Here is a 21945-nt window from a genome sequence, read left to right as displayed (position 1 = left end):
TCCCATTTCTCTGCCCCTTTAAACATAGGCGTGGCACCGTGACTTACTCTGGCCAGTGAGATGAATGGAATAATGTGTCACTTCTGGCACAGGCTTTAGAAGTCAACTCAAAGCCCAGTGGGTTTTCTTTCCTGGCCTCTAAGATCACGGAGACCCCTCCATGAGCTGAAACCCCTCCTAGCCTGGGTCCCTGAGAAGTTACAGAGAGCAGTGTATGTTTTAGAGGGGGATCATTTTCTTCGCTCCTAGGAAGAAAGCTGTCATGGCCCTAAGACCACATGGTCCGGGGGCAGCGGTTCTGACACACGTCCTGTGACGGTCTTGCGGGATGCCTGCCTTGTAGGAGGCAGGTGCAGAGGGCCGAGAACAGCAGAGGAGGAAGATCCTGGGTGCGGACCCAAGTAGCTCACCACCGAGCTCAGCCCTGAAGCTCACGGTCATTAGCACAGCACGCGAGTCGGTGACATGTGCACTTGGAACCGGGTGGAGCACAAAGAAACGTGTTCCCCGCCCTAGAGTTGGGGACCATTCTGCCTCGGCGAGTTGGGTGCACAGCTGAGTCTCCCACGAGGAAAATGTTCAGGCAGAGCCTGCACGAGGCGGGCAGGAGCCACAGGTGGACCTGTGCTATTAGGAAGCTTGAAGCTGAAGCATTAATACATGGAGCAGGTGAATCGGGCAGGAGTCGCACCGTGGAGGCCTTTGAGCAGCTTTTTAAGAAGCGTGGACTTTACCCTGTCGGCTTTCAGTAAATATTTGTGTGAGTTGTATGGATTGTTTCACTGTAATGACAGACACTTGGTATAGAAGATTGAGTCGTGAGGACCCACCCAGTGCTCTGCGTGTGGTCGCTTGATGCCATGAAGAATGGCGTTGACCTACTCCCGACAGGGAGGTGCCCTGTTAGCAAGAAATCCACCGACCGTGTTTCTCAGATGCGGCCAATGCCCAGGGATGCTCTAGCTCAGGCCAGGCCTGTGTCCTGCCGGAGGAGGCCCAGCTCAGGGGGACTGTCATTCCATGTCAACAGGGATCTGACTCCCTCCTGGGGAACTGAATGCTGAGGACGTAGGAGTCATGGCCTATAGGTGTGTCCCAGACACTCAGGGCCACCTGGCTGTGCAGCCAGGCTGGGATAATGATGGGGAAATCCAGAGCTTCCGTGGCACACAAACGAGGGTTTTCTTGGGGACAGGAGGTCTGTGTTCTGCTTAGTCTCATGTGTAGACTAGAGGCTTCCCCAGACAGAAGCACACGGCTCCATCAGAAACTGGCCTGACAGGGACAGAGTCCCTTTGAAGGGATGCAGGGTTTCCCTTCACTGCTGGCAGCTTCCCGGCCCCGTGTCCCTGATGCTGGCTCGTGGCCCCCCTCCCCAAGCCCTCCCGCGCAGTCCCTCTGTCCTCCTGTCCTGTCACGTCCCACCTCTTACAGCCACACTGGGGCCTGCTGGTGTCTTCCTGGCCTCGGCAGATGTCCTCTCCACAAACAGTGTCACTGCTTTCTTCCTTATGTGCTTTTCCTCTTGTTTTCCAGGCTCTCCAGAGTAACCTGAGGTATTCCTTGCTGCCAAGACGGCTCATTATCAGCAAGAGATTAGCTCAGTGCCTGCATCCTGCTTTGCCCAGCGGTGTGCACTTAAAAGCCCTAGAAACCTATGAAATTATCTTTAAAATTGTGGGGACCAAATGGCTGGCCAAGGATTTGTTTCTATACAGGTACGATAGCATCCCCACCGTTTTACTTTTTTATTACCCAAGTAATCCATATTTCAGTTCACAAGTTGAGAAAATGATAAACAAAAAAATACAGAGGGGTTGTCAGTTCACCATAAAGCCATCGCAGAGGTCACCAGGGCTCACCTTCTGGAGTATGTCCTCCCTGACTTTTCTCTAAGTCGGAGTGTAACGTGCATACTGCCTATCACCTGCTCTGGGCCAACAGTTCATTGTGACCGTCTCCTGACAAGCGAGCATCTCCATCACCAGTGTAGATGGCTGGCTGGCTGCTTTTGAAAACCCCCTTGGGCTGACCAGTCGCTTGGGGCTTCTGAGCAGGTGTCTCATTTTCCCTCCTCTCCCTTTTTCTGTCCCGAAGCTGTGGGTTGTTCCCTCTTCTGGCACATGCGGCGATGTCGGTGAGGCCCGTTCTGCTTGGCCTGTACGAGAAGTACTTTCTCCCGCTGCAGAAGCTGCTCCTGCCAAGTCTCCAGGCCTTCATCATTGGCCTGCTGCCCGGCCTGGAGGAGGGCTCGGAGATCTACGACAGGTGGGTCTCATCCGGAGCTGACGGCTGTGCCCATCCAGGTGGGCCGCCCATCCAGGTGGGCCGCCCATGCAGTTTGTATTTTATTTCACTGCTGTATAAGAAACAGGGTCAGTGGGACTTCCCTGGTGGTGCACTGGTTAAGAATCCGCCTGCCAAGGCAGGGGACACGGGTTCGAACCCTGGTCTGGGAAGATCCCACATGCCGCGGAGCAACTGAGCCCGTGCGCCACAACTACTGAGCCCGCGCTCTAGAGCACGTGCGCCACAGCTGCTGAGCCCGCATGCCACAACTACTGAAGCCCGTGTGCCTAGAGCCGTGCTCTGCAACAAGAGAAGCCACTGCAATGAGAAGCCCGTGCACCGCAGTGAAGAGTAGCCCCCGCTCGCCGCAACTAGAGAAAAGCCTACACGCAGCAACGAAGACCCAACGCAGCCAAAAATAAATAAAATTTTAAAAAAAGGAAACGGGGACAGAAGCGCAGAGACCCATGAAGCAGGGCGGGTTGATGTTTACATTTCTGTGGTGGTCTGCCTGACGAAATACCGTGTGTGCCTGGGAATTACCTCACTTCCAGGTGAGGGTCAGAAGGTAAGAAAGTTTCCTGGAGTCGCAGTCAGTGGGCAGCAGAGATGGGATTCTACTCCCCATATGTCACATTCTGAAGTCCTCCTCCCTCCTGTTATACGAGGCTGCTTCCAAATGAAAAAGCAAGGCCACGTTTCATTGATGGATAAGGTCAAAAAGGGGTGAGGCTAAGCAGAATAGCTTTTGACAAGTTTCAGAAGCACCTTGGAGAAATTTGTCAGACTCATATGCATAAAAGTTCATGCAGTGGTGTTTGTTTGTTTTGGTCATTGCTTAGGAACAGGAGAGAGGAGAGAGGCCGTATCCATTCAGATTGAGTATACAGAGTGTCTTGTTTTTCTGGAGAATCATGATGTGAGAACTCACTTCCAGCGTATTAACTATTCTGAGTGATTACTGCAGTGATTAACTTCTGTTCATAGGACCCACTTTCAGAGCCCACGTGCAGCCTGACTGGGGGGTTTAGAAACCTGTGTGCTTGCAAAAGTTTCCATTTGATTACACAAGAAACTGCTCGAATTTTCCCCATGCCAGAGGCCCCGGCCGTGCCACCTTGGCCTATTTGGTGTCAGCAGTGACTGGAGGGTGCAGGGGGTGTGGAGTGGAATCTCACAGTCAATCCAAATAATCAGAATGGTTTGTGGGACAGTCGCTGGTGACCAAGGGTGCATTAAAGTCACAAGCGTCTGTGCTGGGATTGGATGTGCATTTGACCGTTGGGAGCTTTCACACAGAGCAGGTGGTGGCCATCCACTTCCCAGTGGGGAATCCACCTCGGCGGTGCACTGAGTCACTAGCATCCACTTCCCTAGGAGGCAGGGCCTGTCTCATTGCTGTTTTAAACCTTAGGGAATCCACCTGGGCGGTGCACTGAGTCACTAGCATCCATTTCCCTAGGAGGCAGGGCCTGTCTCATTGCTGTTTGAAACCTCGAGCCATGCCCTGAGGGGCTGGGTAGGTGTGTGCGTAAGGGAACAGTCAGGGTCATATGGGGTCAACAAGAGGACCTTTACCAGACTCTGTTTCTTGACTCTTAGTCTCAGGCTCTTTCTAGAGTTCTGACCCATTCACGTTTTCCTAACAGATGTGTGTATATAAATGCTTTTTTCCCATCATCTGAAGATGAACACGTCGGCTCCCAAAGCGTATTGCAGTTTTTTTAATCTGTAAGAGTGAATCACGCCAGGAGCATGTCAGTAGTTGGGGTGTTGTCATGTGTTCTCCTAGTTGATAAATGTTCATTTGCACAGTCACGCAAGTTGCTTAACACGGGTGTTTTCTCCCAACGTTGTGATCTCTTGACGTTGAACCAAGAGCTGAGTGAAGCTGCGTGAACCACTGAGTAGAGGCAGGTGTGACAGAAAGCCAAGCCCGGCGACTGCAGCCCTCAGAGGTAGGAGTGACTGGCCTTCCGAGGTGGAGGTTGGTCTAGGGTTGTGTGGTCTCAGAACACAGCAGTCGGATGACCGCACGTATCCGTGTCAGTTTGAGAGAGTTCAGCAATGACTCTTCCCCAACGTGCATAGGAATTGAGTCAGACACCCTCGACCCCAGCAAATACTCTGCAGAGACAGGAAGTGGGGGGGATCTGGGTGTGGGGGGGGTCGCGATGTCCAAGGCGGTGGAAAAGACTAAGGGGTGAGTGAGTGAGTTTGGGGCTGGTGAGGACGGGTGACTCAGGGGTCTTGTGGAGGCGGGGACAGTTCCTGGTCTGTTCCTGTCAGTGAACCATAAGGGAATGGAAATTTTGGCCAGTGTTAGGACTCGTTATTCCCCCTTGCTTTCTAATAACCCTTTGATGTCTGCAGATCACTCCTGGCCAGAATTCCTTTCTTAAAGTGCCCAAGAAGCAGCCACACAGTTTGCTGTGTTTTGCTGTATGGAGAAAACAGGATTAGTGGTATTGGGGGCGGGAGAATTCTCCACTCCTGTTCTGAGAAGACGGAGGAGAGGTGGAGGTTTCCAATGGTTGGAAAGCAGGCAAAACCCGGCTCCCCAGAGATGTGCCTTTAAATCAGTGGCTCTCAGCCCGGGCTGGTTTCTGTCCCCCAGGGGACACTTGGCAATATCTGGGGACACTTCTGGTTGTTACACCTGGGGCGGGGAGGGTGCTACTGGCATCTAGCGGGTGGAGGCAAGGGGTGCAGCTGAACTTCCCACAGTGCACACGACTGCCTCCACAGCACAGGAGCGTCCAGCCCCAGGGGGCCACAGGGTAGAGGTTGAGAAAGCCCGATTTAGATAGTAGTTGAAAAATATTTATTGACCTTTCTTTTGGCCGATTCCAGGCACCATGATGATGAGCTCTGCTGGGTCTAGAGCTTTCCCCCCCTTCTTTGACATATATCCGACTATGGTGGTGCAGAGCGCTGCTGTCACTGCCCTGCTTGTTCAGATGGTCACACCCCGCGCTGTTCGGTCTTGTGACAGCTCAGCTTTCCACGAGGGTCCATTCGGCAAGTGACCGCAAGGCCAGAGTCGTGCAGCGCCTGGGGCTCACGGCGCACGGCCTGTGTCCCTCACCTGCTATCAGTTGAGTAGAGGAGAGCGTGTCGGTGTCGTTAGAATGGGCTCGTGTTTGCAGGGGGCACGAAAGCAGCAGCCAGGGTGGCTGAGGAAGGACGGGAGGAGTAGGAATTGGGGGTTGGTGTGTGTGTTTTGTTTTGTTGATTGTTGGTTTTAAATAGAAAAGATTACCATTCTGGACACTAAACTGCACACTTATTTTGGAACTTCACAACTGAGGTGCTACGAATAATTCTTATTTAGTAGAAAGTTACTTAGTTTTTAACCCCATTTATCTTGCTCTTTACTTTGCTCTCCATAGCAAAGTCCTGTCATCATTGCCATTTTCAGACCTGTAGCATCATTTCAATTTTTAATATTCATTAATTTTTAGAATAAAATGGGAATCTTTATATTTATATATAAAGCTATGTTTCTTTAATAAAGAAAACTAGCCAGTGTTCTGTAAATATTGAAGAAAGGATAGCATAAGTGGCATTCCCCAGGCTGTCGGACAGTGGAACCTCTCTACTGTGGAACCGCCCAAGTGGCCAGTGTTCCGTGGAACGTACTTTGGGGATATGCTGTCCTAGTCAAAGGGGATGTAATAGTAGTGCGTGCATTGTAGTGTTTGCGTTGGGTTTTAGCTAAGCGGTGGTCTTCTGGGATCCTGGAGAGAGGAGCACTCCGGGGGCTTCCTAAATTAATCTGTTGCTGTGGGAACCTCTCCCTAGCTCAGGACCATGCTGTCTGTCCAGAGGACACAGTGACCCATCTGCCCGACTTACTGTAACCGCAACTGCTGAACGGCGCTTCTGCCCCAAATTAGGGCCTTTGTTTGGTTGTTTTCAGAGCTGGGCAACGATAAGCTCTATTTGTTTGCTCAGCCTTGATAGAAGACCCATCGGTACCTTTAGCCACTAAACCATTCTGTGTCCTTGTAAACATTTGGGTGTTACTTGTGCTTCTTCATTTTGTTGTTTTCTCTGTATCTTTTGCTACAAATATTTTATGAGTCAAAAAGAAGGCTTAAGGAGACTAGGTTTAAGGGGAACAAAATGTATTTTTAATATCAAAAGGAAGTAGGCATTTTTTGTATGAAATGTTTTAATATACACGGAAGTGGTTATTAAAAAGTAAGCTGAAAACAGTTTGGCGTATAGTAAAAGGGAAAGAGTGGCATTCATCTGACAGTTTTTTCAGGTGTGTGTCAGACGCTCATCTGGGCATTGGGGGGTGTCAGCCAGCAGAGCAGACTTAGTGGTGACGGTGGCTGTGTGGCCTCAGTATCAGCTGTTTTCCTGTGCTGAGTTTTTGCTCAGAGACTCTCAGGTATTTTCACAACATTTGCATCCCTTTTCCCTACCATAGCTGAGAGCTGAAATGCACAGAGGTTTCACTTCTGTGCAAGTGAAATCCCTTTGTGGGAGTTTGCCTCCGCTGTCGTATCGATAGATGCTGTCACCCGGCCTGCAAGCTTTGTGTTCGCAGTCGGCGGGAAGGTGCCCCGTCAGCTGCAGGTGCACCCCGAGTGGAGAAGGGCCAGGCCTCAGTCAGTGTCAGTGGAAAAACAAGCCCGCACCCACTGATGCTGCTGCTTCTGTGAGGACGGCCGTGAAATCGCTGACGTCGTGTCATGGGAGACCTGGATAAAGATAAAGAGGCGAATAAATGTTGGTCGTCCGCAGGAGGGCTTCCTGGAGTGGGAGCCGGTGTATGGAGGTGCTGTGGGCAGAGTGATGGGAAGTCGGCTCCAGACCTTCTGGAATGTGCCGTGCGGCAGGAGGCCCAGGGGAATGTTGTCCCCAGTGTTTCTAAAATCCGGTGTCACTGGGCACATTTTTGGCTGTGCTCAGGTCGGGGGTGTCTTTATCATTACTTAGGTCTTCAATCGGTCACATTAGCCTTTGGGTTTTTTTTGTTTTTTATTTGTTTGTTTGTTGTTTTGCGGTACGCGGGCCTCTCACTGTTGTGGTCTCTCCCGTTGCGGAGCACGGGCTCCGGACGCGCAAGGTCAGCGGCCATGGCTCACGGGCCCAGCCGCTCCGCAGCATGTGGGATCTTCCCGGACCGGGGCACGAACCCGTGTCCCCTGCATCGGCAGGCGGACTCTCAACCACTGCACCACCAGGGAAGCCCAGCCTTTGTTTTTTTTTAAATGACTCCTCCTACTTTTATACAGAGTGTCTGATCTGCTCATCCACTTTGGGCAGTGGAACCTGTAAGCACCATGTAAGCGCCACGGCATCCGCAGCAAGGCCGGAGGCGGAGACGGATCTCTGCCACAGGGTGACACAACAGGTCAGATGCTGCCTCCTGGCCAAGAAGCCGCACCCCTCGGTGACATGTTTGTTTTAGCAAATTCAGTTTCAGTGACAGCCAGCAGGTGGACAAACACAGAAGGGCGAGAGATGGCAGCATCTCAAAATGAGGAAGATGGTGCTTCCCGGCCAGGGAGAGAGAGCCGCGCCCGTGAGAGCCCGAGGGATGCGCCCTAATTCTATGATCTCCCGCCCACAGGACGGACGCGCTGCTCCTGAGGCTGTCCCTGGTGGTGGGCAGGGAGGTCTTCTACGCCGCCCTCTGGGGGAGCGTCCTGGCGAGCCCGTCCATCCGCCTGCCCGCCTCGCTCTTTGTGGTGGGCCACATCAGCCGGGGCTCGCCCGGCACGGAGCAGAAGTACATGCTGGGGACCGACTACCAGCTCACGGTGGGTGCCGTGCTCCCGGCGGCGTGGCGTGGCTGGCTGGCTCCCCGGCACAGGTGTCACCAGGGCCACGGGGCGGGGGGGAGGGGAGGGGGAGGGGCGGGGCAGCGGGAAGCAGAGGCGCTCTGAGGTTGGGCAGGCGAGGAGGCAGCATCCCTGCTTAAGCTGCGATGGCGGCGTTGGCTTCTAACACCTGCGTCACGTTTGTGTATTCACGCGAGGAGGGCCCTCCGGGAGACCCCACAGCTTCCACGTTACGGGTGGCCGTCGACAGCGCTCCGCGGAGCCTGGCTGGGGTCCGCTGTTGAGCCACAGCCTCGTTTTCTTCCCCTGCCCCTGTCACGCCGCCCACTGCCCGCACAGTAGGCTCGCTCCAGCTGCTGCCGTCATCCCTGCCAACCTCCTCGCCACTGGCTGCTTTCACACCTAGGTTGTCCGTGCCCAGGCCCCTCTTCCCTGGCAGCGACCTGCCTTCTCATGACCTTGAAGAATGGGAACTTCCCAGATCTTTATCTCTTTTCCCCAAACTTAGCATTTGTTTAATGGCCTGCAGTCTCTCACCACCTAGTGGTGGACCCAAGGCTTTGACGTTAAAATGTTCAGAAACTGAATCCGTCATTAACAAAGTTGCACCGATTACTTACCCCTCTGAGTCCGTTCCTCTTTGCAAAGTGGGAATAATAGAGCTTCCTCACGGGGCTCTCAGAGGAAAAGAGTGATGAAAAGGACCTCTGCTTAGGGCAGAGGAGACCCTCAATAGTCACGTTCCCTTCTTCCCTGCCCTGTCAGTACCACTTTGTTTCTTTCTCCGTTTTCACTGCCCTGCCTCAGCTTCTTAGGTCTCGTTCCTGGACCATCATGTAATTTTCTAACCGGTTTCTCCCCATCCAGTTCTTTTTTGGTTGCTAAGAGATTCACTTTGTTGAAACATAGCTTTGTTCAGATCTGTACTGTGCTTGCAAAATACCTGTTTCCTGGAGATAAAATCCATCCTCAAGAGTATTCTAACAGTCCGCTCCCAGCTCACCAGATGCCTCACTCTCCACTTCAGGCCCATTACACTCCCAGAGCTGGCTGCCTGGCCTGGCACGTCTGTGATGCTGTCTTTGCTCCAGCCAGCCCCTCGTCCTGCTCTCACGGCCTGTCCCTCCTCTCCCCCGTCTCACCGAATCTCCTGCCTGTATTACGAAAAACTCAGCTCACCCCCAAAGCTTCACTGTTCTCCCCAGTTGAAAGATCTCTCCCTCTCTTCTTCCTGGTTCTCATAGCTTTTTGTTACCACTTGTCTTATGGCTCTTATCTATTATGCAGCTGTATTACATCTATCTATGCTCAGAAAAGACACCCAAAATGTCTGCTTAATTGGTTTGGAGTCCATTTGACTGACTGTCTTTGGAGTTTTAGTGTAGCTGAAAGTTCCTGTTGGAACCTAAATGTATTTGTTTCTGGGATTATAGAATTTGAGGTCTTAGAATCTGACGATCTGGTCCAGACCCCTCCGTCTCTGAGATTGAACAGTGAGGGCTGCAGCTGAAGGTCTTCCCGATGTCACACAGCGCCCCCTAGCGTCTGGAGCTAGAACCAAGTTTCCCATATTTAGATCTTATTATTCTGTTCCACACGATATAACACGGTGGTTTCAAGATTCCCAGGAAAAATTTTTTTCATTTTTATGACTATAAAGAGTAGCCTGCAAACGATGTCCAGTGTCTCGGGCATGAAATGTTCGTGGCTTTCTGTCTTTTGTAGGTAAAGTCCTTATGTGCATCCCTGCTGGACTCAAACGTGCTGGTGCAAAGAAATAACCTGGAGATTGTCCTGTTCTTCTTCCCATTTTATACCTGTCTGGTAAAAAGCCGTTTGTGTTCTTCGAGGGGAGTCGCTGGTCTTTCCTGAGGCCGTGGGGTAGACGGGAGAGGTCCGAGCCGTCTCGTCTGGAGGGGAGGGCAGCCACTCAGTGACCACTCTTCGCTTTCAGCCATTCAGGGTCCTCGGTCATTGCTGTGAGGGTGGTGTTTCCATAGCGAAAATTGAATAGCCTCTTTCCCTGGGCAGTGTGTGAAAAACCAACCCCTTTTGAGAACCACCTCTTTAAGATAAAGCTTTTGTAGACTGGTAAGGAGGGGTCACATGTCAGAAAGGCAATTTACTATGTCATCTCCTTGCAGTATAGTTTTCTCTTTCCTCCTCATAGGATTCCAACGAGAGAGCCATCCCCCTGCTCAGATCCGACATGGTGCACATCCTCTCGGCCGCCACCCAGACCCTCCTGAGAAGAGATATGTCTCTGAACAGAAGGCTTTACGCGTGGTTACTAGGTACTGAGTAATATGTGGGAGTTGAAAAGTCAGAGTTAAGGTGACACCTTTGAGTGCTGATTTTTGGAATAAAGTCGCAATCTTGTTGATCCATTTCTGAATCACAAAGTGTGGAAAGATAACGCGGTGACTGAATTGGCACTGGTCAGCTGAGTTCTGCTGCCTGCCCCACAGTTTTGGTTATTTTGCAACTGTTACATAAAAAAACAGAAGTAATGGGATTTTTAAAATGTTAACGGAATTCCATTTTAAGAAGCTTGAAAGATGACAAAATAATGGTTGCTAAGCCTTATTCAAGTAGGAGTTTCATGGGATAAGACTGTGTGTGAGAAAACCCAGAAACATGGAATATATATAAAAGAAAGTTTTGTCTGGATGGGAACGTTTGTGGCATTGACACGTTTGGGGAGATATTTGGATGACTTTGGAAGAGCATGAGAACCCTGGTTCATGTTTCTGTGAGCATGTGTTCTTGTGAACAGACTGCAGACCTGTAGGAAAAGAGCCGTTGACTGTTGGTTGGATGGAAGGCTTCAGGGGGACAAGTCCAGGAGATCACAGGGCCTAAAATTCCCAAGTCCGTGTACCTAAGAGAAGGTGGTTTACAGAGCGATTGTGAAAAAACTCCGTAGCTTTTTTTTTTAGAAAGACTTTATGTTTTTAGTGCAGTTTTAGGGTCACAGCAAAACTAAGAGGAAGGTCCAGAGAGTTCCCACCTCCTCCCTTCTCCCCGCCAAGCACGGCCTACCCTATCGCCGGCATCACTCACTGGAGTGGCACGTTTATTACAGTCGAGGAACCTACACTGACACCTTATCATCACCCACAGCCGGCTGTTTACACAGGGCTTCACACGTGGTGCTGTGCATTCTGTGGGTTTAGACAAAGGTATAATGACATGCGTCTACCGTTATAGTGTCACACAGAGTATTTTTCTGCCCTAAAAATCCTCTGCTTCTCAGCTTTTTTTTTTTCTCCAACCCTCATAGATCTTCTCATACCAATATCAGGAAGTCCTCTTAACCTTTTCTTCCCCTAGTTGTAAAACTTCCAGAAGTCATAGCACAGAAGCTTATGAAGCGTTTCCAGAAGGATATTCACAGGCTCTTTGAGCATTTTTGTTAAAAGGATGATTTTGTTAAATGCATGGCTGCCTTCCAGTGGGGCTTGGCACACTGTATGTAGACAGGACCGGCTCCGACTTGCTTAGCCACGACCCCAGGAGTCCAGACTCTCTGCTTAGAAAGATGCTGTTCCTTGCCCTGAGGACCTTAGAGACTTAACCAAGGCTCAAAATGAGGGCATGTAGTTGAGAATACCTTGATTTTTACGTAGTGCCATACAAATAAATACTGGTTTTTAAAAATGACACTCATTCCATTAGATCCTTATAACCATACTTGTCAAAGACACTCAGGATGAATTCTTGGGGTAAACTAAATTGATGCCCGTTGAGATGGAGTTCTGCCTGTCTGATCCCTGGCCCACCACTGTCAGGAGAAAATAGGTCTCGGTTTTGCTGGATCTGATTTTGGTTTTCTGTTGGAGGAATTCTATTTTTAATAATGTCAGAGCAAAAAAAAAAAAAACAACGAACCAAACAAAACAAAACCAATAGGGGCTTACCTGGTGGCGCAGTGGTTGAGAGTCCGCCTGCCAATGCGGGGGACATGGGTTTGTGCCCCGGTCCGGGAAGATCCCACATGCCGTGGAGTGGCTGGGCCCGTGAGCCATGGCCGCTGAGCCTGCGTGTCCGGAGCCTGTGCTCCGCAGCGAGAGAGGCCACAAGAGAGAGAGGCCCGCGTACCGCAACAAAACCCCCAAAAAACCCAAAAACCAAACAAACAAAAATGTCAGAGCATGAGACCTTTGCACAATAAGATGTACTTTAAATGTATAGATTTCTTTACAGCTCATGGTGCTTGTTCTTTTATAGGTTCAGATATTAAAGGAAATACCATTGTGCCGGAATCGGAAATCTCAAATTCTTATGAAGACCAGTCCTCGTATTTTTTTGAGAAATATTCCAAGGATCTTTTAGTTGAGGTAAAGGAGCATTTTTGGAAAGTAGATCCCAATTAGGGCATTCCTGACCATGGTTCTTCAGTGGAGTTCCTTGTGGGACCTCAGAAATAGACAGGGGGGCTGTTCCTTAGTACACGGTTGGGAAAGTCTCGTGTATGGTTGTCCCTTGGAATCTGCAGGAGATTAATTCCTGCATCCCCCTACCCCACCCCACCCCCATGGATACCAAAATCAACAGATGCTCCAGTCCCTCATATTTATAACTTGGCCTGGTATTTGCATATAACCTATACCCATCCTCATACCTTACCCGTCTCTAGATTACCTATGATGCCATCTCTAGATTACTTACGATGTAAATGCTTTGTAAATAGTTGTAGAATACAGTGTAAATGCTGTATAAGTAGTTGCCAGTGCACGACAAATTCAAGTTTTGCTTTTGGGAACTTTCTGGAGTTTTTTTTCCAGAATATTTTCAATCTGCAGAACCCACGATATGGAGGGCCAACTGTAGTAACCTCGTGCTGCATGACTGCTTTTACTTCTATCCCAGAGCATTTAACAACTAGAACAACCAATAAAGTCATACTGTACTTTATATAATACCCTAATATGTGGCTTTAAAAAAAAAAAATAGGGTCTGGCTGAGATACTGCACCAGAAGTTCCCTGATGCTGACGTAGAGGAACGCCACCACATGTACCTGAAGCCTTTCCGCATCCTTACCAGTCTGCTTGACAAGCCGGAAATAGGTAACATTAGATGAGCTTTACCATCATACACCATTAAAATGCTGGTGAGATACAATCAATGAGTTATTTAGAGTACAGTTTAATCTTTGGAAGTTCAGAATCTTGAAGTAGTTTAGTCATGCTGTGTGTTTCAGTTTTCATCATCTGGGCACCACTTAAAAGTTTTGCACAATTACTTGAACATTTTTGTGAAGAAATTATAATACCTTTGAGCTGTTGTGCTCGTCTGCGTGCGTGCCTGTAGGGCACGTACAGTACTGACCTTGTGAGAACGTTTCTTCAATCAAATCATTTCTTCAACTGAGCCTTGATTGTATTCTCAGGCAAATAGGGGACGTTCCTCCATCTTCTTGCCTTGTGACCCTGGGCAAGCCCCTTCTGCTGTTTGGGCCTCACTGTTTTCCTCTGTCAGATGAAGGGGTTTGAACTAGACTCTGGTTCCAAAAGGGTCGCCCCTTACATACCGTGGTCTTCTGGGCACCCATTGAGGAAAGTGACCTTCTCTCCCTTCCTTTAAAAAAAGAAACTGGGGCTTTCCTGGTGGCGCAATGGTTGAGAGTCCGCCTGCCGATGCAGGGGACACAGGTTCGTGCCCCAGTCCGGGAAGATCCCACATGCCGCAGAGCGGCTGGGCCCGTGAGCCATGGCCGCTGAGCCTGCACGTCCGTAGCCTGTGCTCCGCAACGAGAGAGGCCGCAACAGTGAGAGGCCCGCGTACCGCAAAAAAAAAAAAAAAAGGAACTGCCTCAGTATCCATTCACTGTAAGATCTCAACATCTCATCCCTTCAACACGGTAACAGGGAAGGAAACCCCCTTCTCCGTGGGATTCATCCCTGATGGCATCATCTGAGCGCTCAGGACGTGCCCACTGCCCGGTCGCCGTTTGCAGAGAACGAGAGCTGAGGGTGTTCGTTAAGTTCCTCCTCCCTCTAGCCTCAGGATGGGGACCCTTTGTTTATGCATTAAGAGACGGGCGTGGGGCATCTGTGCAGCAGGGAAGGTGCTAGGTTCTAGGTGTACAAAGGGAAACAAGGGCTTCTGGTCGAGGGAGACGGAAGGGAGACTGAGGTCCTGGTGTGTTTTCACTGTTGTTAATAATAATGGTGACATTTTTTTGAGCAGTTATTTTGTGCATCATTAATACGCATCTCCTTGCATACTTCTGTACCTCCAACAACCCTGGGGTAGATTTTCTTATTGTACACATTCTACAGAGGGAGATACTAAGGTTGAGCAAGGCGAAGTCATTTGCCAGGGGCCACCCAGGAACTGGGACTCAAACTCTGAAGTCTATTTGACTCCAGAGCCTGAGCCCTCTTTGTCAGGACTCTGATGCTTCCTTGATGGCACTCGGACGGCCCATCCCGAGATGTTACTCATGTAACACCAGTGAACTTGGGTACCAGGACAGGTGCAGCCCTGGCTGCTCTTGACTGAAGTCAAAGCACGAAGAAGCTTTTGTGCCTCCAAGCTCCACCCTTGGATATGGGTGTTTTACGTCAAGGCCTTGACGTGAGCCAAGTAAAGCATTGAGCTAGCTTGGGCTCCAGGTCATATTTTCTGGAGGGGGTGTGAATGGCAGGCTTCTGCCCCATCCCAGCAAATTCGTCCTATCTGATCATTTAGTTTTCCAAGGAAAGACACACTTGAGGGGCAAAGGAGTGGATTGATAATGTAGACTAGAAGGCATAGGAGGGTCATAGGTCAGTCTTATCTGTGCTTTGGCCACCAGGCTTTAGCCACGTCCTCATTTCTTCCCCTGGAATCCTGACCGCAAGCTTTCCTTCACTAGTAAAAAGCATTTGGCAGTGTTATGCTATAGATAAAATACACCTGGGGCTTATCGTGGAAAAGAGACCTTTTGTCTTTGGAAGCGTAAGAGTTTAGATTATTTGCTGATTCCTTGTTTGACAGAGCTTTTGTTTTCTCTGAATCATCCTGTGTTCATTCCTCTGAATACATGAGTGGGAAGTCACGCCCTCCCTTCAGGCCTGCTGGTTGATGTTTGTGGAGCAGAAATGTCCAGCCGCCTTCCAACTGCCTATTGGGCAGGGTCCAGTTCTTTTGTGCCATCTGAGGCTTTTCTGGGTTGGTGTTATTTCTTTTGTGTCGTTCTAGCTCAGCAGTTAAAGAATTCAGAGTAGGAAGTTGCCCTACTCTGTTGGTGCTTCTGTGGAGTGACGGCCTCTGGCCAGGCAGTTTCAGTGCACGTTTTTTTAGCCCACTCCCTGCCTCCTTTGAGAATCTTCCTGGGGCAAGTTATTCAGCTTCTGGGCCTCAGTCCTCTTGTCCCCTTGTAATCAGGACAGCCTACCTGATTGCATACCTGGTTCTGTGGCTATTGTGAGGATTAAATAAGTTAATAGTTATAGAATGTTTAGAACAGTGGCCAGCACACAGTAAGCGCTACAGAAATGTCAGATGTTATTCCTCCAGCTAAAGGTGTCATTGTCGCAACTAAAGTTTCCATACATTTAAGACTATATAAATTATCTATGTGTTAGATAGAGTTACTCTCAATACGCTTTATACGTTTGTCACTGGTTTACAATGGATTTTTTAAAAAACATTTTGATTATTAATTTATTTATCTGGACATTTCCTTTTCAATTGCAGGGCCTCAAGTTGTTGAGAATTTGTTTCTCGAAGTCATCCGGGCCTTTTATTCTTACTGCAGAGCTGCTCTCGGCTCTGATCTTAAACTGAGCTACACTCAGAGTGGAAATTCCCTGATAAGGTACGGGTGGGGCTTCCAACTTCACTCTTCCTCCCTCCCTAATGCCATGATTTTTTTTCTCTGTTTACCATAAATTGTGAAGTGCTCGAGAAAGTGGGGGTGCAGAGGGTCAGGCCACGCCTTAGAATAACCTGTGCTCTTAATCGATACGAATCGACTCTTCCCCATCGAGTATTGTGATGATTAAAAGGAGTTTGATCTTGTCTCTGCCCCACACTGGGAAGTACAAACCGTATTTACTGATCAGGTGTGAAAAGTTGCTCAACAAAGGCAACTGGGTCTGGTTTACAAGTGGCGAGTGACGGGGGGGGGGGGGGCGGCGGGAGGTCAGGTCAGGAAGTGGGGCGAGTGGGTGTGAGTCTTCAGGAGACCAGTCAGAAGAAGGGTAGCAGGGAGCAAGGCGAGGGCACCCCAGGGGCATGAAGGCTCTCTAGGGCCCTGGAGGCAGGGTGAGTGGGGTTTGGGAGACAGCAGACGTGGCGATAACTTAAAGTGTGTAGTTAGCCATCAGCCCTGTGTTTTGTTTTGTCTTTGTACTTTCTAAGGTAGTACAACCTCTTCCTTTTTACTTTACTCTTAATATAATTTCCTTCTCCCTGACTCGGCATTGGGTGTATTAAAAATTTAAATCGATTAGAAGATTTTTCTGGTTTATTAATTGTTCCCTGACTCGGCATTGGGTGTATTAAAAATTTAAATCGGTTAGAAGATTTTTCTGGTTTATTAATTGTAAGTGTACCAAGAGTCTTTAGTGTTTGCTTGTTTCTAGCAGAATGAGAGTAGTTTATTGTTTTCCTGATATGAAAGTAATAATCTTCATGGTAGAGTATACCAATATTTGAAGGCATCAAGGGAAAAGATATTATCCATAACCCCACTGCCCTTCAGAGAAAACATAAAACATTTGTATTTCTTTTCAGATTTTCAGTGCATAAGTACACAGGTGTCTATCATTTATTTTTAAGGTGGAGTTACAGTACCTGTTTAGTTGCCTGTTTGTTTTTTTTTAATGCAAGTTGTGAATAGCTCTACACTCTTCTCCTGTGGAGGATTGTGGTTGCCTTTAAGTCCTCAGTAAGGAGTTACACTTATTTAAGAAATCCTGACTGATTGACCAATCTCTTATTGATTGACTTTTGGGCGGTTTCCACTTTTTCAATATTTTAAAATTGATCTCAGAGAGGCAGCAGCAGTAAGTGGTGGCTTGAAGCAAGATCTTAGTTCCCTGCCCAGGAATTGGACCTGGGCAGCCTGGATGAAAACCAGGAATCCTAGCCGCTAGACCAGCAAGGGCAAGAGACTAGACTCAAATTTTCCCTGGCTCTTGCCTCCGTTTGAAAGCAAGACTGTTTCAAGGAGGCAAAAACTGTAAAAGCAGGTGCAAAGTTTATTATTAGAGGCACAGCACGACAAGTGGGAGAGCACACAGAGAAACCGTTTAAGTTTCTTTTTCCACACCTGACCTGCCCTAGGACCCTCCCCGATATGTGTGTGCAGCTTTTTTCCAGGACGGATTCCAGCCCAGAGGCCCGTGGCGGGGGCCTTGGCATCACCTATTGTGGGGTGGCGGCCCCTCCTTTCTGACCGCCAAGGAGCCTTTCTGCGCACACGCCATGTCTCCCTTGCCCCAAGGATGGGAAATATGTGACCTCTCCATCTTTTACTCAGACAGGGTTTAGCCCCTCTCTGTTCCTGCCATGACTGTTATGGTAAAGTGTCCTCAGGAGACAAAGCCTGGCTGTTTACTCTGTTTCTGCTGTTATTTCTCTTTCGAAGTGCAAACAGGAGGCTGGATGTAAAGGCCTAACCTGGAGCCCATCTATCTCCTGTCTCAGGAAATGCAAACAGGAGGCTAGTTGTAAGTGTCCAGCCTGAAGCCCACCTTTTTCCTGCCCCAACAAATGTAAACAGGAGGCCAGTTGTAAATGCCTAGCCTGGAGCCCATCTATCTCCTGCCTCGAAATGACATTGTCATGATATCCTTATGCCTACATCTTTTTTTTTTTTTTTCCTGGCCGAGCTGTGCAGCATGAGGGATCTTTGTTCCCCGACCAGGGATTGAACCCATGCCCCCTGCATTGGAAGTGCAGTGTCTTAACACTGGACCACCAAGGAAGTCCCCCTTTGCCTACATTTTTGTGTACCTCTACAAGGATTTCTGTAGGATAAATCCCTAGAATAAATTTCCTGAGTCATAGAAGATGTGCATTTAAATGTTAGCCAAATTTCCCTCCTAAATGGCTGTACTATGTTATTCCACCAATAGTGTATGTAATTACCTATGGTTGGACTAAAACTGGTTTTCCATATTACATTCTTTTTTACAATAGCTCTTTTTTCTTTAATTTATTTACGTATTTATTTATTTGTTTTTGGCTGTGTTGGGTCTTCGTTGGTGCGTGAGGGCTTTCTCTAGTTGCCACGAGCAAGGGCTACTCTTGCGTTGCAGTGCATGGGCTTCTCATTGCGGTGGCTTCTCTTGTTGTGGAGCACGGGCTCTAGGTGCACGGGCTTCAGTAGTTGTGGCTTGTGGGCTCTAGAGTGCAGGCTTAGTAGTTGTGGCGCACGGGCTCAGTAGTTGTGGCTTGCAGGCTCTAGAGCGCAGGCTCAGTAGTTGTGGTGCACAGGCTTAGTTGCTCTGCGACATGTGGGATCTTCGCGGACCAGGGCTCGAACCCGTGTCCCTGCATTGGCAGGCGGATTCTTAACCACTGCGCCACCAGGGAAGTCCTACAATAGCTCTTAAGCTTACTTCTGAGGGAATGGATCAGTATAAATACTGTTTAGGATGGCACAATGCATTCTCTTCCCTATATAAGAACAGTAATACTTTTTATCTATAACCGAGTTTGTCAGTCTCTCTAGAAATAAGTTGTAAATGGTACAATGAATTCGTTTTTCAGACATGGCATTCCCGTAATACAGGTGTTTTCATAGATATATTTACAAATATCCCTCTTCCTTTACAGTACAATAAAAGAAAACAGAAATGCCTCTGAGATTGTTAAAACAGTGAATTTGCTCATCACATCCCTAAGTACAGACTTCCTCTGGGATTACATGACAAGGTGCTTTGAGGACTGTTTTAGGTAAGTCTCCGGTTCAGGGCTTGTGAACGTGTGGGAAGGAATTGAGGGTGTCATGGTTTCGTAGCCGCTTGTTGTGGTCAGATTATACTTAACTCGCTAACGCTGGGTCGTCTCTGCTGAGTACATGATTGAATTCACTTAAAATCATAATAGAACTAAAAACAGTGCCATTGAGTAGGTTCACATGATACCGAAGCCTCCTTATCAAAGTCGAACTTCAGAAACTCGTCTGTGCATTTTCTGGTTAGGTCGATCTAATCGGCTTTCTTTGCATGGTGCCCTTGGAGCGCTAATCTTTTCAAGAAGCTTAGTTTTGTGGTCCTGGGACTGGAAAGAGTGTTTTTGAAATCATCAGTCATCTTAAATTCTTACTGAAATTAGTGTGTAACTGTTCAGATGAAAGCATTCATGTTCTAAGCCACTACAATCGGCTCTCCCGTCACTGTCAATCTGGTCACTTGCACCACCTCCAAATTGCTGGCGGTGGCGTGCTCAGGACAGCAAACTTTCCTGTGGAGTCCTTTCCTGTGTGATTTTCGCTGTGAAGGAGGACTGATGTAATCTCTCAAACCCCATTTTGTCCTGTGAGTCATGCTGTGAAACTTCATTCTTGTCACGTCCTTTGGAATGCTCTGTGTTCTCACAATGTCTTCAGTACCTGCAACTGTAATCAAAGCGTAACTTATTAACGTTTGCCGCGGGCCATCCCCTGGACACCCCCAGGAGAAGCAGGGCCATCCATCGTATAAGAAAGAGGAGCTCAGAGATGTGAAGTACCTTGTGTGACATTGCACAGCAGATCGGCAGCAGCTGAGATCAGAACCAGGCGTGCCCGATGTCCCAGCTGCTCCTGCCATGCCCTTTGCCTCGTCTGGTGCCAGGCCCCAGCAGGTGTTCAAACCTGTGATGAGTAAATTAATTGTAATCGGATCCACGGCGGACAGCAAGGCCATGTTATACTGAGGCTAGAGTGTATTTTGGTCAGCTTAGTTCCATTTCAGAGTTACGAGGAGTGCTTTCTTTAAAAAAAAAAAAAAATTAACTATGAAACATTCCAATGTAAGAAAGGATGGGAAATGACGTCAGACACTCACGCACCCATTGCTGAAATTATAGACCACACTTGATCATTGTTTTTCACATCTTTTTTATTAAAGGAGTAAAATGTTGCTACCCAGATAGAGCTAACTCCCCACCTTCCCAGCACTTTTCCCTCCTTTCATCCCAGCTTTCATCACTGTTCTGAAATTCATGTCTGTCCTGTGATACCTGTGTTTCTATAACATGTGTATCCAGAAATGATATAGTCTGTTTTGTCTGTTCAAATTTTATATAAATACTATCAAGTTGTATATAACTTTTTGCAGTGTGTTGTTTTGGGGGGTGGGGGGTGGTCCACAGCCCTGTGGAGATTTATATACACCTAGTTCATTCACCTTAGCTATAGTAGTCCAGTGTGTGAATAAACCAGTTTCAGTCTTTTCATTGTTGCAAATAGTACCCTGATGACTGTGTTGGTCCTGTCTCTTTACACACAGATACATGGGTCTCTTTAGAGCAGGCACCCAGCAGCAGAATCTCCCAGATGTAGTGGTTACAGTTCTTCCGTCCCTTACCAAGATAAATGCCAAGATAACTAAGCGATAATTTACAATGAAGAAAATTAACTCAGGTTGAATTGTACTGTGATAGCTAGACGAATCCAAAATTACTGTTTTGGGAACTAGTATGTTGACTTTTTAACTTACGTATCCAGTTGCCTACTTCTTGAAAAGGAAGTGTTGAGCTTGAGAATAAGATAAGCCCAGTGGAGTTACACTTCTCTGTGGGAGCTGAGAAATTCTAAGCAGCTCGTGGGGATGAGCTCCTGGTGACATGCAGGGAGCTGTCTCTGGTTGCTCTGACAGCAAGTTGAACAGCTGTCCTGCATTCTGTCACCAGGCCCTTTCCCCGGGAACATGCCTTTGGTTTGGGGCTGGGGGCCTGGAATTGTTGCTGTTGGTAGCTCCAGATCTGCTGGGTAGGGAATCCCACGTGGGCATGGACCACCCTCACCTGATCTGATGAAGTTCAAGTCAGAGTGAACCTGTTTTGGAGACAAGCAGATTCAAGACTTATTGACACTTGTCTATGTTAGATAGTTTTTGGCACCAAAGCTTCATTATTAGAACTGCAGGAGCTGTCTTTCATTATGGGTGGAATAGAATAAGCAACTTTATTGGAAATCATAGGAAACGCTTGAAATTATTATAAGAGAGTTGTTTTTCTTTCCTGCGACTCACGCAGACCCGCAAAGCAGAGTCACGCTGCCGGGAGACGCGTCGGCGCCCCCCCGACAGTCTCGGAGCTCTGCACCCTCCTTGTGTTCCTCCTGGACGTGATCCCCCTGGTAGGTCCTTTGCTCTAAGGAGATGGCCCAGTGCTGGCTGTTACTTACATTCTGATTAGTGTTGTTGGCCTTTTTATGAACCTAAACTTACTGAAGAAGTAGTTTTACCTAAATACATAGCACTGTGTTAATGTGTGTTTCAGCATGGAAGATGTAGCTGGATGTTGTCTCTTTTAGGTCCTTTTAATATAAGGGGTTATAACTTTTGAGCCAGTTGTAAGCTGAGCTGAAGTCATGGAAACCAGATGATGAGCTGAGTGTCATCCATCCTAAATAACGACAGTTATTTAAGAGTGAGAGTTAATGTATGTCCTTTTTTAAAATTTTTATTCATTTGGCCGTGTTGCGCGGCACGCAGGATCTTCGTTCCCTGACCAGGGATGGAACCTGTGCCCCCTGCGGTGGAAGCACAAAGTCTTAACCACTGGCTTGCCAGGGAAGTCCCAGAGAGTAAATACATTTCTTAGCTAAAGTGACACCCTTGGCTAATTTTCTCAAAAGAAATTGATTTCTTTAATATAGAAATAAATGTGGTGATTATTTTCTGCTAGAAAGAGGAAAGCCACCT

At 48.3% G+C, this 21945-nt stretch overlaps 1 protein-coding gene across 10 annotated transcripts in view; it reads left to right on the top strand.

The window, feature by feature from the left end:
* The window catches only part of DOP1B (DOP1 leucine zipper like protein B), a 108905-nt gene that overhangs the window by 30429 nt on the left and 56531 nt on the right, over positions 1-21945 (top strand). For 9 of the 10 annotated variants that reach the window (XR_003792320.1, XR_003792321.1, XR_003792322.1 and 6 more), the window contains exons 3-12: positions 1537-1718; positions 2098-2268; positions 7880-8069; positions 9816-9914; positions 10261-10384; positions 12321-12430; positions 13047-13161; positions 15779-15899; positions 18869-18988; positions 21275-21377. Coding sequence is in view for 6 of the 10 variants with exons in the window: in XM_029214252.1 (XP_029070085.1) it covers positions 1537-1718; positions 2098-2268; positions 7880-8069; positions 9816-9914; positions 10261-10384; positions 12321-12430; positions 13047-13161; positions 15779-15899; positions 18869-18988; positions 21275-21377 (1335 nt within the window). In the remaining 4 variants the exon portion in view is untranslated. Of the gene's footprint in view, positions 1-1536; positions 1719-2097; positions 2269-2634; positions 2858-7879; positions 8070-9815; positions 9915-10260; positions 10385-12320; positions 12431-13046; positions 13162-15778; positions 15900-18868; positions 18989-21274; positions 21378-21945 lie in introns of those variants that run through there. The other variant, XM_029214253.1, reaches the window with a different exon arrangement.

This window comes from Monodon monoceros, unplaced genomic scaffold (assembly GCF_005190385.1).
Source record: "Monodon monoceros isolate NGI ecotype Baffin Bay Population unplaced genomic scaffold, NGI_Narwhal_1 Super_Scaffold_11, whole genome shotgun sequence".
NCBI lineage: Eukaryota > Metazoa > Chordata > Mammalia > Artiodactyla > Monodontidae > Monodon > Monodon monoceros.
This window is presented reverse-complemented; position numbering and strand designations above follow the sequence as displayed.